The sequence below is a fragment of the Battus philenor genome, unplaced genomic scaffold, assembly GCF_028537555.1.
Source record: "Battus philenor isolate CCGP_79_NKW_IND1 unplaced genomic scaffold, ilBatPhil1.0.hap1 SCAF_15, whole genome shotgun sequence".
NCBI lineage: Eukaryota > Metazoa > Arthropoda > Insecta > Lepidoptera > Papilionidae > Battus > Battus philenor.
In genome coordinates, this window is record NW_027181677.1 from 5,434,665 (window position 1) to 5,455,109 (window position 20,445).

Below are 20,445 nucleotides of genomic sequence, written 5' to 3' on the forward strand. Positions count from 1 at the left end.
TTAATGCGTTGAATTAAATGTTGTTGATGCTCACACAGGAAGCTAATTATTTACTACGAGTATTATATTTGTAAAGAGCAACTGTTGTTCCTCACCGGCTCTTCTCAACAGAACTTCCTTCTGAGCCGGCGGTTCCCGGTGGGACAACAATGCTGGCATCTTATGTTGATTAACGATTCGTATAACCTACTCAAATAAAAAAAAATTCTGATATTTATTTACATGTTTCTGCAAAAGAACATTTTTGTTAAATAAAAATATAACAAAATTCTATATTTCTGTCAGCATCCGTATATTGTTTTGATAATGATTTTATCACAAAACAGATTGCGAATTATAGCTTCCCTGATTATAGAGTACGTACATCATCATAGGCCACGTATGTCTCACGAAAGTTTCTACGAGCCGCGTTTGTACCAGATTACTGGACTGTTGACACACGTCAAGCCAGCATTATCTATCGGGTGGATCAAAGGTTTCGCAATAAAAATATATCGGCATCACACCGGCTACCGTTAGGACGTCGGCGCTTGTGATCCAGTGTTATCGATAGTCGGCACTCTTTGATCCGATATCGGATACTTTGAACTCTTATCTACGACTACCTGTGCATTGTTCCGTTTAACACGCTCGTAATGGACAGTGGGCTTTGATAACTAGGCGTTGATATTGCAGTAGAAATGTATGGAATTTTTTTTTTTTTACTTTTTCCGAGAACCTATAACTAACAAACGTAACCTATCAAACGCAAATGCTTCAAGCGATTTTCGCTTTATTTCATTTATATACTTTATCCAGGAGACTTGTAAATATAGTTTTATATAATTTTGTACGAATCGTATACAATAATACTATATTTAATTTAATTTTTTTTCCGATAACTGATTCAAATTTAATAACCATCTACTAATTGAATTTTTGATAAATAAAAACTTTAATTAAATATACACTTTAATAATGTCCTTACGTATGAGTGCTCCGGTACCTTCCATTGTAATATTTATAATAATTTACTTTTAGTTTTATTTTTTGATTTATTAACATTAAGTTTAGATAGTCCAGTTCACACAGAAAGCAATGGAAATGCTATGCTTCGAGTTTCTCTGCGAGGTAAAAACCAAAGTTACGTACGAAGCATGACGTACGTTCTCGAGTGACGATCACGAGGGTAGGCCCCCACTAAGTGAACTGACAACATCGTTTGTCAACCTGATGGTCATCGTCGAGAACTTTGAGTGAAGCCTCTACCTTGCAGTGAGCATATATTAAAGAAGGAGAAGAAGTTAAAGGTTAACATAATACTGGTCATATTTGTAAACAATAGGGAAATCTATTTCAATTTATATAATGTTATATGAATGTTATGAAAACGTATATTTTATTTAATTGTTCGCTTGTCTAATTAAAATAAATTTGTAAAGTTGTTATAAAATATTGCAATAATCTTTTGTTATATTCGACAAATTGCCACGGAAATAATCATAACCTTTAGACTTGAAAGCTTTTCGACCTTACTTTTATTTTACCTACTATCATTTAACAAAGGTACCATTAAGCCTATTTGTTTCAAAGCTCAACTCGATCCCCTTGTTTGTGCTAAACCTTTTGTTACTGATAAGGCTATTCTTAATAACCCAGTCCGTCGGTGTTACAAAGTGAACGGTGGCAAATAATACGCCTTAATGCCATTACGTCCGCTGTAAACAATAATTTGGTTTGTTTACATCCCCGACTGCATTGTTACCATTGTTTTTATTAGAAACAATTGTCGGTACCTTTTGAAGGCAGGAAATTGGGCCGATAGGGGCTTAGGAGTATGTACATTGATGACTAAGCTACCTGTCGGTACGTTTCCAGCAGACGTGGAGTTTTCTTTCTAAAGATAACGAAATATTTAACTTTAGCAGCTATCGCCTTAGCAAATAATCCTGTTTCCACTACACGCTCAATTACAAAACTTACCAAATACCAACATCACGTATTTTCGACGCCGATGTGGCCGAAAAAAGAAAAAAAATCTTAAGCTTAGACGTTATGAAAAAGAAACACTCAAATTTCATTAAGTAAAATTTTATTTAATTACTAGCAATCAGGTTATGGCTGTGTTGTGATAATCAGTTAATATTAAATGTAAACAAGAAGTATTAATTCTACTTTATTTACTTTTTTTCGGAAATAAATAATAACGTTATGATAATACAGTAGTTAAAAGTGATTTTAAAATTCGAACTGTTACATAGTAAAATTAATTGTCGTTTACTATCCGTCTCTGCAGACTTTGTACTGTTAGAAGTTATTGCATTCCAACGAAAAAAAAAATTACCACGTGTGTTTTTTACGATGTGTGTGAATAATCACCAGTAGATGATTGCAAATAAGTATAAGATCTTTAAAACTCTTTTCTGACTGATAATCTATACATTCATGCCTTTAAACTTATATACTTATCACCAATTAACCTGAACATTTATGATTAAATAAGTTATTTGGTTAAATGAAATATAGGCTAAAAAAACTCAAACAATACTAAAAAGAAACAGACTCTTACCGTGTACATTTTAAACTTTAAACGGTGCGATGAAGAATGTCTTTAATAACAATAAAAAAATAACAATACATTTACGTAACAAGTTTACAGACAACATTTCGACTTGCCGGAATAGTACCGAGATATCTCAATTCGTATAATTCGTGTATTGCTCTAATTAGTGATAATCTTACGCATTATCTCAGAGCAAATGTAGAAGTTTATTAAAGGTATTATAAACGGTTCTGTTTGTTTTATATTTAGGTGCATGTACGTCACTAGGAAAATATTGTTTATCATAATGAGATATAAAAGCGGAGAATTTTAGTACAAGGGATCAGCGCCGGATAAGTTTCGGTTATGAAGAACAATGTTAAAACATAGAGCAGTGCGCAGTTGCAAGGTCAGCTTTACAAGAGGTCACGCCTTTACATTATAGGAGAACTACCTAATTTCAACAGTAGGTCTTCTATTCTATTCATTACAATATACACTATGAAATTTTGGTAAATCCATTTAGTTATTTATTTTAAATATTCAATGAAAGCTTAAAAAGATATTTGGCAAGTTTAAATTAGACAGGGGTCTTCAATCTAGTCTGGTAAAATAGTAGTTTGTAGTGATCCATACTCAGACGACGAAGAAGTAAAAATTAAAATAAAATTTATAAAAGAGTTACAAGTCAAATAAACTGTGATACTGTAATAATCTGTGATATAGGAATTAGGACCAAAGAAGTAAGGTGCTGTGTGAAAGTAGATATGAAAGTGAAGGGAAAAAAGATATTGTGAAGGAGAGAAGGAAAGTAAATATGAAATTTAGAAGGATGAAAGGAGGAGAATAATGAACAAAATTAAAATATTTAAAATAATATTTTCCCGATAAAGTAGAGTTCTTGCCCCAAACACAGTAGAGTCCACTTCTAGACATAAGCCTCCCTCATAAATTTCCTGATCGGTTTAAAGCATTCAGCTTCTTGCAACGACCTTTACAAAGTCACCTTTCCGCTTCATGTGTTCACGACCTACGCTGACCTTGCCAGTCTGTGGTCTCCGTGCCAATACTTTGTGACCGCATTGGCCATCTGTGCCAACTTGTCAATTAGTTGAGCTATGTCGATTAATTTTGCTTGTCTACAAATCTTCATGATTCTATCTCTTAAGGAAATCCCGAGCTTAGCTCTCTTTATGGCTTGATCATTGTAAGGTTATTAGGCCCGGAGTGAGAGACCACGTTTCAATTCTGTAATTCACCAAGAAAATATAGGTAGGAGAACAAGGTTTATTTAATTGTTGCAAAACAAATTCACCCTTCATCGCGTCGAATGGACATTAAAGCTCCACCCCCTTGAAATTTTAAGTTCATTAAGATAGCATTTGATTAAATTCGTCATTCCCAACATACTTTGAAGTATTTAATAAAGTTAAACTTGAGCATTTAATCATGCAAATACATTTATTTATGTTTATATCAAAAATGAAGATTAGATTTTGCTATAGTTATCGGCTCTAGTTCTGCCTGGCGCAAATAATTTTAAGAATTATGTAACATTGACAACTATTTCACAATAAGCCGGTACAGTAGAGTATAATACGCAGACAAAATGCATTTATTTATTTATTCGTTTGTCTCTTAAAATATTACTCAACAATACAAGTATTTATATTTAAATTAACAGCCATTAGATTTCCTTATTAACAAACATTTATTTTTCGAACAAACACGTAAAACATTTGTATAAAGTCTATTTAACATTTGATAATATTTGATAACACGATGTAATAACTAAATTTAAATATAAAATATAATAAAGAAGCATGATGATCAAATTGATTCATCAAATTAAAAATTCAGTCAATTATTGACAGAATAAATAAACCTTAAAAACTATTCTAGCAATAACTAGGCTACATTATATTGATCTTAAATTACAATTATACATACAAGAGAGGAGAAGTCGACTATTAAAGTTTAGTTTACGGCTCTACAAACCTCAATTAATTAAAAAAGCGTTTCTAGAGTTACTTCCGCTCTTTCTCCCAACGCTGAGGTTGCCCGAAGTATTGTTAGCTAAGGAATAGCACCAACAAAGTCGAGATTCGGCTTTTTCGACTGCCCACAAGGTGAAAAGACGAGCGCGTTCCGAATAACAGCCCAAGTCGAGGTCTCCTCCGGGGACCATTATGCCTGGTAACGCCATGGAACATCCGCGTGAGAGGTCTAAGAGATCGGTGTCTATCCAGTAATGAAATAGTGAAAACTAAGAAATGAGCGAAAAGGATGAGGCTATGAACGAATGGGAATCAGAATGGAAAATAAAGACTGATCGAATTGTGGTATGAATGAATAGAATGATAGACTATGTGAAGGATGAAAAATTAGTAAAGATAAAAAAACATCCCTGTCCCAAACCAGATAGGGGAGGAAGCAGAGGTCCCCTATAACGGAGGCCATGAAAAAAATTAAATAGTATGTAGCAGCTTGAGACATAGCCCCGTAAGGTTGCAAAGTTCCAGTGATCACTTTGAGCTTTGCAACCTACAATTAGGTGTAAGCTAAGCGCTATTTGCGCCGCCATAGTAATACTGCGGAATCTGTAAGTGTCAGTACTGTACTTTTACTTTCCATCATAAGAAAAAAAAGACAAGAGAATTGTAGTCAAACTCCAATATCTTAATTCGTCCATACATATCTTGTAGAAACGAAACGACGTAAATAAGTATATTTTTTTCCCACAAATTGTTGTTTAATGTTGAATTATAAAACAAGCATAAGGCAGATAAATGAATAGCCAGTTGTCTTGGCAACTTAATTATATTCAACCTTTTAGAGTAGTACAAAACATGTTAGTCCATTTAGTAATTTTAATAGTACTGTAAACAATTGTGTCATTGACACGGAAGCCGAATGTAAACATCGCATTCATATTTAGTACTTTTGATATGCCTTATTTCTTATACTATTAAAATTATGGAATTTATAGCGCTTACGAAATAGTATTTTTGTTTAAATACATTGATATTTCGAACCTTATATATTCGTACTCGATTAAAGAATTACTTACGAATAAATATTTTTTATGTATGTTTTTTTATTTACGGAAGAACAAGAAAATATGTTTAAACTATTTGACTTTGTAATTATTTATGAACCAAAACTCGTAGTGTTAAGATTATTTTTAAATTAATTTTGCATATGTTGCTTATCAGGTTGATCTATTTATTGTTGCCAGCTACATAGCTGTTCTAACAATACTGTCACTGGAAGCTGACTTAATAAATATATATCGCGCCGGTCATTTCCTTTGCCAAACATTAATTCGTATATATGATTATGTTTCAGACACGGTTACGTAACCAACTTAAGTTTCAAAGTATTTACCTGGCTTAGCTGTGCAATAATTCGTATTTGAAGAGCTTTAATGCTTTATTGTAGGAATTATCAAGTGCCAAGTAAATAAAATACAAGTAAATAAATAGTTATGTAAGTAAATTTTGATAAATGGGGACTTCTGCAAAAAAATCAAGGTCACCGACGTAGCTCGAAGAATTGCCATTTGCATTGGCTTATGTACATCGCTCGTGCAACCGATGACAGTTGGGGATGAACGTTTCTCAAGTGGCGACCACGAAGCTGGTAGACGCGGGTTGTTAGGCCCCAGCTTGGTGGACCCATGAAATACTTAAACTTGTGGGAAGTCAATGGATGCGGGCAGTACAAGACCGGTCTTCGGGGCGATATTTGGGAGAAACCTATGTATTGTGGGCGACTATTACTACCAGCTAAAAAAAAAGAAGTAAATAAAAACCCTTACCATCTCATAACTTCATGGCATTAACAATATTTGATAATATTACATCCCGTATTCCATTTCAATTTGTCTCTCTATAAAATAAAATAAAGCATAGCATTCGATAGCGTTTAGGGCTCTAAAATAACGTTATAGTGAGTTTAATAATATGTTAGTAAATAAATTCATGTCTCACAAAAATTAAGAATGTGTAATTAATTTTCTTTATTAATTACTCTTGTTTAACTATTTGTACCCAAATAAATAATAAAGGAAGTTATATTATTTAACGTATTAATTGTCTTTACGTGTGATTAAATATTTCGTTAATATTAATTTTATAATTTTCAAATAATAAAAGAAATAATCGCTTCAGCAAGAAAACTAAAACATTGCTTTAAGTAATAAATGCTGCTATTAGGGCATCCATTTAGATTATCCTTGATTCTAGATCGTTCCAAATTATTTTATCGAGTTCATGCAATAACCAATACTACTTTTAATTATCTTTACCTTTAAAATAGCCGACAATAACACCGCTCATGTAAGAGACTAATGTGATTTTTTCATATATTAGCAATTATATTATTCATTTAATCAATCGCTTCCAGTTAAAGTCAATTATGTCCGATGAATCATATTACAAGAAATGGGTGTGAAATAGTTTAAAAAACATCGCTAAAACATAGCGTTACTGTATTTAATTCTTTGCTATCTTACATTGATTTGTTGAGACGTTTTGATTTAGATATAGCGTATAACCTTTCTAAAGGAGCAAAGCTATAGAGCCATAAGAGAGGTGTCGCTTCAGTAATAGGCAATCTACTACAAGTCCTAGTACCTACAATGACAAGAAAGTATATACACTGTCTATCATTACATCACCGAGATTACGTTGCGTCAATGTGGCCAAATTATTTGAAAGAATTTTATTTTCAAACAGTAACGAATATCAATGAAATCTTCAAAAAAATATCGGTCAATCACTATTTATAATTTTCAGAAAACGCGAAACTACAATTCTCACTGACATATTTTAAATTTCATTTTTATTTTATAAACCAATACCACAAAGTACAATGACGAACAGTTTTTATTATCAATAGGTGATAACTTTAAGATGTATTATTTAATACGTATCATAAAAATATTTACCGACAGCGAAGTAAAGTGATGAGCTATTAAAAAGTAACCTTAGAAAAGCATTCTCTTGTTGCAAATATACATTAGGATTATTTGACTATTATTCTTTTTCTTTTTAACCGATAGAAGCCCACTGTAAGATATAGACCTCCTCCAAATATCGTCATGACCACGAGTCTTACACTACTCGCAACTAGCGATATCCCCCCTACTTACTTAAGTCATCGGTCCACCAAGTGGGTGGGAGGGGGTCTACGCGCTTATCTACCAGCTCGTGGTCGCCACTCGAGAAACTTTCGGCCCCAACGGCCATCGGTGACCTTAGTTATTATGCGGATATCCTCGTTTCTAGCTAGACTATTTTTTTTAATTCAAAGTAATTTTATTCTATTGGACATTTACAAGCGCTTTTGAATCGTCGATATTTTTAACATTATATGTAGCACGCTATCACCGGCTCAGAACGCTAATCTGTTTAAGAGAGAGAAAGAGAGTTTTTCACGTGTTTTTTTTTTCATATTATAATATTAATCATGTAAACAAGTTTATCATCGACTAAACTCAAAAAAAAAACTCTTAAGTGCTATTATAAGATTCATTTCATAATATACTTTTAATTTTAGATTTAAAACAACGCATGAAAAAACGTGCATAGCTCTCTCCATTGTTCTCTTGGTGACCCTGAGACGTCTTATGAGGCCAATCATTAGTGACATCGTCTTCAATCCGTAAGTCAACACCGGCAACACACATTGGTCAAAGACTACCTAGCAATTACGTGCCATATGTTTGTAACCTTCGCTAAACTTCGGCAGCAGTCGGATTGGCGATCGCGGTGGGGTATCATAGTACGCAGCAGAAGTTGCTGCCTATCCTCTGGAAATTATTTGCAAGCTGTGGCGATCCTACATAATTAATTTACAAAGTACGAATTATATAACAATGTATCCCGGGAATCGAACCCGTGACTTATGTTTGCAAGTCTTAGTTCTCTTCCGTCAGGCTGCTTACGATAACCCTATTGTACTATACATTAATTGTCTGTAAATCAGCTACATATTCGACCCTCACAAACTTCGAACTACGACTTCATAACTTAGCAGGTATAATATGAATTAATTTTTGACATCGATATAAAAAATGAAATAATGTTGTAGGCATTTAGGTTTAATATATTACGATTTTCAATTAGTTTTTCTTACCAGTCATGCGGAAGATTGATTTTATGGATACTGTAGGTGGATAGATGTATGTATAAATATATATTTACGAGTAGATTTTTATACATCACTTAACCATTATTCACTAATATAAATGCAATATTATTCCTTATAGTATTTAGTTGCAGAAGGCTTTGACAAATCTATGTACCCATTTATAGTTAGTTTACCATACCTAGGTTAATATTATAAGGATATGCTCGCACAAATTATTTAAAAACAAATATATGAGTAGTGTTACTGTAGTTTCAGAAGGTTTGTATAAGGCAAATTAAACAATAAACAGGCGTTTCCATTTACAGTAACGACAATCAGCCAATTAAACATCTATAAAGAGCTCTTGCACGCAGATTTGTTAACACAATCATTCCTCGACCGTCAACAAGTTAACTCCTAGACTTAACAAGGTGTCTAGTGGCAGCACAGCTGAGTATTCTCCCTTGGGTAAAAACGTCATAAGTCGGTTTAACACTTAAGTAATTATGACTTGTGATGTGCAGGAAGTAAGGTGTAAATTCGCTTGTGTTGTTTTATTATGGGATATTGTTATAGTGTATTGCCGGTGTTTGCGTCGGCGCTCTTGATCGCAGGACAAAGGGCGCCGACGCGTGTCGTTTGTCCGCTCACCTGACCGATGTTTGCGCACGCATTGCAAACCTACCACAGCCGGTGACACACGTCCCGTTGTGTGTTTGTACAATTGTTATGAATGACCATTGTGTTGCATTTACCAATGCCAGCATCTATTTATCTATATATTTAATGAAACTAAAGTTATTTATGTCGGCATCTAATATATAAAATTCTCGTGTCACGGTGTTCGAACTTGAACTCCTCTGAAACGGCTTGACCGATTTTTACCAAACTTTTATATACGTATTCAGTAGGTCTGAGAATCGGCTACTATCTATTTTCCATACCCCTAAGTGGTAAGGGTGGTCCACCCCTAATTTTTATTTTTTATTTTTTAGACAAATTTTTTGGTTTTTATTTTATTATGATACAGCATACAAAAATACATACAACCCTAAATTTTCACCCCTCTACTATCAACCCTTAATTTTTTTTTGCAAAACAACGTTTGCGGGATCAGCTAGTATTGATATAAAATAGCTTTAATAAGTCTGACCGACGTGTCATACCACGAAAGAAATAGGAACATGTTCGGCAAAAATGGTTTCTTTGTGTATAATTGTTTAACCCGTTCTGTCAAACCCCGACGCCGTCCAGTATTATACACGGACAGCGAAATGTCTGCGAAGATATTTTGTTTGTTCCGGGTATAAACGCAGTACAACAATATATATAAATGTATATATACCATCCCATGTAGGTATTTCCATTGATGTATAGAAAAAACTTATATAAACTCTGAGCTAAAAAGAGTTTTAAACAAATACTGATTACCTGATCACGTAATGGCCAACACAATCTATGGTTCTATCTAATATTGATCCGTAATATGAAGCCACTTAAGTTCAAATTCGAGAAAGCTTCATGGTCAATTAAGTTCATGTAAAAGCACATGCTTAAACAGAAAACGGATCGTTCATATTCCTAAATAAATTAAATTTCTAGACAAAACCCTTTCATTGATCTGCATATTAATGTTAATTACAATAATTTCATTAAGATTTGTATATAAAATTGTTAATTTTTTGCTTCCGTTCCCTTTATTTTATTGTTTGACAGAGATTATTGTTTATTTTAGTCATATTTTCATTACGTTTTTTATTTTCACTAGTACAGTCTACTTGCATTCTTCACATTATCTTCGATTGTCATTTATTTATTTTAGTCTTTCTTTGCAATCATTTCAATTAATCACATTAATGTTATTTCATTTTTGTTAGTACAGTATTCAGAATTATGTTATAGATCTACTTTTTGGCCATGACGGTTCCAGCGCGTAGAATAGACTCTCTCCTCTCATGGTTGCAGTAAGAGTCGGCCAAAGGAAACATATGCACGAACGATGGGCAGCAGTATTTGCCTGAAATATTTTAAATAATAAAATTTGTTCTCGTCTATCGTTCGTCACGCGAATGGCAGATATCCGAATTACTATCTACTGGAGTCGTCTTTCGGCAAAAGTGGACGTCCAGTGGTTGAAATGATCGAATCTAGCAAGCAAAAGAAAAACAAAAGTTAAACTGTAAGATAATAAAAACACTATGTAGTTAGTTTTGCGTGTGTTCGAATATTATCTTGCTTATATATAAGCATGGGCGTGTATGTGACTTTGGAAAATTTTATTTGTATAAATGCATGATCTATCGAAATCATTAATTTTGTGGAAAACTTACATTTCATCTATGGAGAAGGTACTAATTTCCTTTTTTTTTCTTTATAACGCGAAAAGGGTAATAGTCCTCGTATGTTAGAAATAAACTCGTGGAAAATTACAAAAAACAATTTTTTAAAAAAATTCCATAACAGTTAGATAGAAAAATAAAAACAGATTACAACTACAGTTAAAAACAGCAGCTGATGAGTTTCTGGACGGTTCTTCTCAGCAGATCAGCATAACGAGTCAGTGGTAACACATTCACGGAATAACTACACTGACCTTTTTATAAAGTTAATAATAATTAACGATTCAAAAGTGCGTTAAAAATGTCCATTTTATTTAAGAAATTTTAAATACGAATTAAATACAATCAATACAAAACAAAATCCACATGGTATTTAAAAATAAATCTGTAATATTGAACACAATACAAGCGAGCATCTTTATAAAAAATGTTACACACTTTTCTTCTAATCACGTAAGAGATAGCAAGCTTTAGCCACCCAGAATTAGCTTTTTAAGTGTAACACGTGAAGAGGGGTGCTTATCATAGTATTCTGGCCACAAATGTGAGCAAGTTTTTTTGTACATTGAAAACTTGGAGTGAAATATTGGCAAATGAACCACTATGTATACGAGTATATTCGTTAGATAATTTAAACCAGCTAATTTTTTTAATCATAACAGATGTAAAGGTGATTGGTTTTATTAATTTATTGATTGGTTGAAAGCGTTAACTCCTAGTTCTAATAACTAGAAGCTAAAGGTTTAAACCCTGCATAAAGTTGTCGCTCTGAAATAAGTATTTTTTTTTATTATAATCTGTGGTATTCTAGGCCAATAACTTTTAATAATACTGCAGGGACAGATAGTAAACTATAATTAATTTTTAAACGTATCAACACGAAATTTGAAAACTTTTCCTTTGTGTATTATCATTACGTTTGTTATTATTTCTGAAACCATTGATATTTGAATATAGTGTACCATACATTAATTGACAGCTGCTATGCTTTTCATTCGCCCCTTTGAAAATTTTACACTTTTTCCTGACCATTCGGTACAGTATAGCGAAGAACGCTTTAAATTGCGTATAATTTAAGAAAAGACTTAAATCACTTATGTTATGAAATCTATTTATCAGACAACAAAGAAGTAGGAAAAGGTTTTAAGTTAAGACCGTTCAAAGAGAGTATATTATGCTATCGAGCACTGGTAGCTCAGCGACTGAGATTTGCGATCGTAGGTCGCTGATTGGATTCCCAGAATAGTCTTCTTTATAATACACACTATACGATTGCTATTGCTCACAAATAAGTTTACAGAGCATGGGCAGCAGCGTCCTCTGAGTGCTATAATATCAGACTGCGATCGCCGTGGCGATTATGTTATATACCCTTAGATATTTTTGACCTTTGTCTTGCTGTCAGCGTCTATGGACTAAAACAATGAATATGCTATTAGGTATAATAAAAAATAATAGGTACTTCTTTGTTTGAAATTCGTTCGAAAACCTATTATTCGTTTCTTAAACAATATTTGTTCTTTTGCAGTTGAATACTTTACAAATCTGTATCTAATTTTCTACCTGGCTTAACGTTTTTTTCAGTTTATTAGCTTTTTTAAATAAGTTTAAAGGTAAAACAAGCTAAAGAGGTCAGTTACGGATTTTGCCGAGTTTGAGCAAAAACCTTTTGGAACAATGGTTTCTCAGAACTATAACGATTGTTGTAAAATGGTCAGTGCAAAGGGTAATAAAACATTGTAAGGTTTTGTATTAACGATAAAAATCTTTATTAATGTATCAAGTAACATCTTATTTTTGGAATTTTTAACAAAGGAATCGTAAATACTTATTACAAAGTTTTAAATTAATACCTAACTTTTTTGTTTGTATGTAAAAATTGATGTAGGACCATGTATCTAATAAGCTACGTAATTTTATATTTCAAAAGAGTCCTAACTCTTTTTTGGAACATATTATACATTACCACTATTTAGAATCGCTTTAGTAATTATAACATCAATTTTTAATACAAGTACCACACTATGTAAATTATTTTCAAAGGTTATAATGTGTCAGTTTTTAAAACTTCTCAGTACTGACCACCGACGGCGAGTAGCAAGTTTGTCAATTTTTTACAAGAATCGTTGTGGGGAATGCACTGCGGAATTCACAACTTCATACCACAATCCTCGTTTCATAGGACGAGTAGAAAGTCAACCCACTATCACCCTTACACCTTGAAGTTTCCTTGAAGTCATGCCAAGAGTTTCGACTAAACGTTTCTAATCAGCACAGCTCTAGTATGGAACGATCTGCCGGCTTCCTTATTTGCGGAGAATTATAACCGTCTTTCTTTAGAATCAGAATGAATACCTATTAAGACAGCGTGCTTCATCTTCGACCACGTTGTTGCTTTTCGTCAGCCGAGTTGGAGGCTAAACGCGTACGATAAAGCCTTAAAAATAACTTTTTTTTGACTCTTACTGCTGCTAAATGGCATTTACGGATTCCGCGAGCATGTGTCGTCAGAGAGAGAGAGAGAGTGCCTAGCTTTAGACTTCTTTTAAAGTAGTTCAAGGGTTCCCGTGGGAGACTCGGTTGGCGCTTCTACATGTAACTACTTCATCGGTCTGGAAAACCGTAGAGCTCTTAGATCGCTTCGGTGAATGTTCCATGGAGTGAAATGCTTAGGCTGTTACTCGTCGATAATATCCACTTTGCATTCCGACTCAAGGGTGCCCGAATTATCGTATCTCGGCTTGGCCGGTTGCTATTGCCTGGCTGCCTATCACACCGCTGGTAGAAGCAGTGATGGAAGAAAAACCAGCAACGCTTCAATCTAGTATGATCGAGAGTTGATGTCCCTTGTGATTTACGAATCGACGAGACCAGTTTGTCATCGAATGAAGAGAAAATATGTTAATAAAATGTACGACCACTTTTATAAAAATTTTGATGCGAATTGATGTATAATATCACATATAACTACTAACAATTAACTAATTATCTAGTGAACTGTTTAATTGTATCACAGGTACAACGTTATGCCATTAAATATTAATCATCGTTATTTTACTATATTTATACAACTGTTCGGTAGTAGCCAAGGTAATCATTTGCTAATGTGTTATAAGAATTATTGAAATTTGACTTAACAGTGCTATGAAACAATGTTTTTTGGTTAAATATATAGACTTGATGATTATGAAATTTATAAATTGCATTCCAATAGAACTAATTACAAATTTCGGAGTGATACTTTTATACAGGTTGCTGACGAAAGAACTATACATTTACCTTTTAAACTTTTACACCATATAATCACCCTGTATGTTGTTGCTATTACTTGATTGCATGGCTCAAAGCCGTATAGGTGGTGCCTATATTTGTAGTGAGCAAGCGATAAATGTCAAAAAATTGTGTGTTACAACTTGGGCACCCAGATCACTACACCCGCTTTTATGAAATATTCCAGCTACATCCATGTTGCCTTATCTAAATATTAAAACACGTTTAAAAATCTTTATATTTAATTTCGGCTGCTTTAATTTGGTTCACGCTTTATTTTTATAATCGTTATAAATTGTTTATATATGCCTATCGTCATTTTAGTCCATTGACGCCCACTGCAAGGGATAGGCCTCCTCCAAAGGTATCTATAGGGGGATATACAATAATCGCCACGCTTGGCAGGTGGATTGGAGATTACAGTGTGGTATTATGGTACGCAAATTATATATAAAACTGTGTCAGGGAATCGAACTCGCAACCTCCGATTGCAATTTAAGTCCTTACAGAAGGGCTACCACTGCTTATATGAATACCTATAATTAATGAAAATTATGTGTATCAGAAAATGTACAATATAGTCAAATATATGATTAATGTCAAATAGAATCCACGGGATTTACTTACTTCTCGTTTCTTTTACTCGTAAATGTAATACACTTTTATGTAGGATTTATAAAACCGGATAACGAAGTGAATGATAACTTTAGATGCGGATTAGGGAACGGACCTAACGTGTAGCTTATTTAATTTGGTTTTAGAAGACATATACACTTCAACGACTAACAAATCGATACTCGAAGAACGGATGAAGAAAACGAGGCTCTCAAGCATTTGCTTACATAGAAACTTCGAGTTCTTCAGACACGTCGCCTGAAAACCTGGTGACGATCTTTAAAACCTCATTGTCACTGGCAAACTCGACGATATCTTTCTCAATAGTCTATCAAGATAAATTTTTCATAGGTCGTACATTTCGCCAAGAACCGGAATAGATGGAGGAACATCTTTGGAGATAAGACAGCACTGAATCGTTACGGTCACGACCACCAGCTCTGGACAAACGACGCAAGGGTGAAAAAAAGATACCTCTGAGATCATTTCATTTTTGCAGAGTACTATAGTTATTTATAATGAAAAATAACAATCCGTCAAACATATGAAAATGGCCTTAGTGTGAGATTGACCACGTCCAGCTATAAGCTCATAGCTATTCGTGGTCAATTTCACTTTTTTTTGACTTACTTATTTCTTTAATAATTTATGCATAACACGTGGTTTTATCTTCGAACGTATGTTACAAGTTCAAACAAATATGTTTACATATATGATATGCTTTTGAAACATAAAGTAACTAATGGCAAAACCTAAAGGACATTCCAATGAAAGGTTATATTTCTTGTTCATTAAGTCAACTTGACAAGACTTGGGCTTTTGCAATATAAAATCTTAAAGTGTGCACACGTATGTCTCGACACCTTGAAAAGTTAGATGGTGCGTCTTACGTTCACTTTCAAACGATCTAAAGACGTAAGACACGATGTGCATTACCAACACTTAAAGATCTTCTTTATAACGCAATGAAGAAATAAGGCAATACATATGTAGCAATTTATTCGTCCGAAAATTGTTCGCTTTTTATGTCCTAAAGTATTTTTCAAATGCTTTTTATGTTCTTAAATTAAATTATAAATTATGTATTTTTAAAATCGTATACTAAAAATAGGTTCGATAAAGTATTTCAAAAATGAGTTTTCTTCATAATTAACTTTAAAAAATGTAAACACTTTTATAAAAACAATGTTGTATACCTACCAAATGGAGACAAATTACAAAGAGAGCTTCAACAAAGGCAGTAAAATCGGTATAAAGACTTGCCTACGAGACGCAATTACGAGAGCAATTCGCTCACCTAATAGCTTCACTAGGGGACGCTCTGTCACCAAAAATTTGCATAAATTAATGCACATTGTTTCTAAAGCGAGATAACAGTTGCCATCTGACTGTGACAAAGTTCCATTGCCAAGAAAATACGTCGGGTTATAGAACCATGTTAGTTTAGCTGCAGGGGTGGTTAAGACGATTTGCGATTGTTAGGGATCGAATCTGAAGGCCGTGCTTGGTAAGCCCCGCCTCATGGGCGGTGCGCTGCCTCTTCGGGAGCCGACACAAGCGCCGGTCGAAGCGGTGCCTTTGATGTCCTCCCCCCGAGCCACGCGCTTGCGCCTGCCCCGATAACGAACGCACACAGGCTCATAACGCTCCGCGCGCTCACTGCGACCAGTTGTCAGTTCACAAACCGGTTTTGCGGTGACGACACAAGCATAGTGTTGATACAGTGCTCGCTATAGTGCTCTAGTGTGTAGTTCCGATGGATTGTTCCGTTTTGGATATGGAAGACAAGCCTTATAGTGTTGATAGTTCGGACGACATCAACATTGAGGAGGAAGAAGAACATATTGAAGTGAATCACAGTAAGCACATATACTATTTTATCTTTAATATTATTTTGCTTACTAATTATTGTCTTGATTGTTCTAAGTTTGTAGTCGACTTAAAATCGTTTTGTTAATTAATTTCATAAATTTTTTAAACTGACTTTTAAATTGATAAGTTTTGTTTTTAAAATCATTAGGGTTGCCTGTATAATCGAGTATATTATTTTAGTTTTAAAATATACTTTAATTTCCAGGTTATCCCCCGGATTTTCCTATCGAAGCGTTGGTCAAGCTCGAGCGTCCGTCGCCACCGTTGCCGACGCCGCCACATACGCCCACCGACGACACGCCTCCTGCCGTGGTGATTTCCCGACACCAGCCAGCCTGGTCTCCGACACCCCAGACATACCCAACCTATCCTCGACCTACAATGCAGCCTTACCCATACGAAAAGACTCCTCAGAATTACTCACATCCTATGTCCGCATACATGCAAGCCCAAGTCGCAACATTGCCTCCGTCGGCTCCTTATCATGCGATGCTCGTAAATCAATGGATCAGAAATGCTGCGTTGTACCACCATTCGTTAAGATACCCAGGAGCGATGGCGCACAGATTGTCCGGGAGAAACCCTCCCCCACTGCGTGCACCTGGAGTCCCCGGCGCGAGGCCCAAGAAACAGTTCATCTGCAAATACTGCAACCGGCAGTTCACGAAGTCGTACAACTTATTGATTCACGAGAGAACGCACACGGACGAACGGCCTTACTCGTGTGATATTTGCGGGAAGGCTTTCAGGAGGCAAGACCATCTCAGAGATCACAGGTAAGTTGATGTAAGAAAATTATTTTATTGTAACCTCGCTATATTTCTTAGGTGTAAGTTCTTTTCATTCCAATTAACAAAATATACAAAGTTGTTTAACGATATTGAGGTATATGAGGGTTTCTAATATTTTTAAAGTCAATAAAGATATATATATATATATCTGTTTATTACGATTTATTTCTTTTTTGCATTTGGGCTCAGGCCCGCTATATCAGACATTTCCAACCTCCAAGACTTTTAGTACAATTTTATCTTGGCTGTAATATTAAAATGGCTCCTTATACACTACCAGATGAAGGTATATAAAGATATTTTGGTGATATGTCTGGAAAAAGAATTCTCCACGGATGGCAGCCATCAATTATTATCTTTAGCACTTCGCGTTGAATTTATTTCTTCTTTCTAATATTAACATCGTGATTTAGGGTACGTTTCACCGAGTCTTTGTTGGCGATAAGAGTGTATAAAAAACAAAAGTGTAAAGACTTTTTGTGAGGTCGCGCTTGGCGCACGCGCTCTCTGTCGACCGGTTTCTTTACGGCGCCGTATCGCTTCGTCGTCGAACAAATTACAAGTTATATTTCTTCGCTTTTACGAGACATACTCATTTTTACCTTTCAAATTATATCCACTGGCTAATGCGCTTAATGTGGAAATGCCTTAATTCCATTCCCAACACGTATTGTAACACACAAGTCAAATTATTTACTTAATGTATAAATGTAAAGCAATATATTTATTTTAGTTTTCTTTTCTTTTCAGGTATATTCATTCAAAAGAGAAGCCCTTTAAATGCACGGAATGCGGTAAAGGATTCTGCCAGTCAAGAACGTTGGCTGTACATAAAATTTTACACATGGAAGAATCCCCGCACAAATGCCCAGTTTGCAGTAAAAGTTTCAACCAAAGATCTAACTTGAAGACTCATTTACTCACGCACAGTGAAGCGAACAAACACCATTTAGAACACCTCGAGGGATGCCAAGAGGTGTCGTCAACTAGCCAGGTCGCAGAAAGCCCTCTTTTGGACCTCTCTCACAAATCCTCTTCGCCTCCAGTACAGAATATACATCAATCACAGCCCGCGCAAGTTAATCATCAGTCACCCGTCGAAAGTCCGAAACGACCTTTAGGATTTTCAATAGAAGATATAATGAAACGTTAGTTCCCTTTTCAAATAAATTTAGGGCAATCTAAAAACGCATCATATAGTTTCCAAAACCGTTAAAATTGCAAGTGGATGGACATTATATACTATGTAACCAGTATTTAAAGATGTGATGAGATTTTCCTGCGGCGCCCAGTGTTTCGATAATACTGGAATAGGCATCTGCTATAGTACCTTTTTAGCTAGCCAAAGAGTTATCTCAAATACTTTGTTATTATTATTTTGTAAAATATTTATTTCTCTTAAAACTGTAATAGCTGTCGGTTTTCATATGTCCGCATATTAAGGAAACTCGTTGCGTACGTTTGGATTAAGTTATTTTTTTCTTCGATCTTCTTTTTAATATAAAAGACTGAAATTATTGTTTATATTGTTATGTTTCTCAGAGATTTATTTATTGTGATAGTTTTTCAAATAGGCCTAAGTTAACTGTAGTTACCAAAAAGTATTACCTATGCGTTAAGTACTTTGTTCCAAAACTCGAGGCTACGAAGTATAGATAATATTGAAAAAATTTTAATGTACCTTCTGTAAGTTACTACTTTATTTAATTAAAGTGTGATGTTCGTAAATAACATGAAGCAAAACATTGAATAATTGTATATATGTAATATAAATGAATATAAATGTAAAGCACGAGGCTAAAAATAGAAAGAATTAATAAACATTAAGAGAAAGAAAAAAAAACATTTAAAATTTACAACTTGTTTTATTTCCCTGATACATGTGCATGAAGTAACATACATATTAGTCATTAATGTAGTAATAAAATATTACATTCAAATATAACTCTGTGATACTGAATCATTAAAGCTATACGCTAAGCAAAAGCTAGTAAAAAAGCAATACAACGGGGGCGTAACTTAATCTTTTAAGAAATTCTAAGTCTTAACTTAAAGCTTTTAAATATCGTATCGTAACTCATGTTCACTTTTTAAATCTCGCTGAGTTTTCCTATGGCGCGGTACAATTGCGTCGGTCAAACTATATATTATAAAACATGATATACTACTTGATAGTATCAGTGATATTTTTAAGGACAAATGCAGTTTTCCTGTTAGTATTTATAGTAAGAGGTTGTAAATAACTTTAGGCTATTAGCTTAAATATCTGCAGTAACTAAGTTCGCAGGATCCTGCACAATCGGCTTAGACCATTAAAATTACGTAGGTCGTTTGTTAGTCGGCAGTGCGTTTAATTTAATACAATTTTTAAAGCAATATAAAATAGTAAATATGTCTTGAAATTGTGTAAAGACTTGTAATTTTACTTATTGAGAGGTACTTTTTTGGTGCTAAGTAGCAGTTGCAGATTCTGCGAGAGATGGATTCTGAGCTTTGGCGAGGTGATCTCAGCTTGGTTTGGGGTTGACACTCGTCGTTAATACCATCACCGTTTACCATTCCGATTCAAGGGTGCCTGAGAGGACCGAAATTGGACTTGGTCGATCGCTATTACCACTTTAATGCTACTACCACTTTGGAAAGCGTTAGTGTTGGGTAAAGAAGTCGCGGAAAAAACTCCACGAATGATTCTGTCTAAAATAACAGAGGGTTTGCGATCTCTGTGATATAAAACTCAATTTCGACGAGGCCGGTTGGTTTTCGAACGGCTGCGAAATGATTTGTTTGATGCCTGTTTTTCTTGTCGCGGCATTGTCCAGAGCCTCAGACGAATGTCTTAGTCTCAAGATGGCCAGGTATCCGAGTGCCTTATATGATTGTTTTGTAGGTGGGGTAGCGGCAA

At 34.5% G+C, this 20,445-nt stretch overlaps 1 protein-coding gene across 1 annotated transcript; it reads left to right on the forward strand.

Moving 5' to 3' along the window:
- Window positions 1-16,541: 16,541 nt before the first annotated feature.
- LOC137918935 (protein odd-skipped-like) lies at window positions 16,542-19,365 on the forward strand. Its single transcript, XM_068761872.1, has 3 exons — window positions 16,542-16,739; window positions 16,958-17,528; window positions 18,294-19,365. Exons 1-3 carry the CDS (start codon window positions 16,637-16,639, stop codon window positions 18,694-18,696), a joined length of 1,077 nt encoding a protein of 358 aa, XP_068617973.1. The 5' UTR covers window positions 16,542-16,636; the 3' UTR covers window positions 18,697-19,365.
- Window positions 19,366-20,445: the final 1,080 nt, after the last annotated feature.

Coding starts and splice junctions, on each gene's coding strand:
- LOC137918935 (XM_068761872.1), top strand. CDS start 16,637: ATGGATTGTTCCGTTTTGGATATGGAAGACAAGCCTTATAGTGTTGAT. Junction 16,740..16,957: donor ACATATTGAAGTGAATCACA/GTAAGCACATAT, acceptor TTTAATTTCCAG/GTTATCCCCCGGATTTTCCT. Junction 17,529..18,293: donor GACCATCTCAGAGATCACAG/GTAAGTTGATGT, acceptor TTTTCTTTTCAG/GTATATTCATTCAAAAGAGA.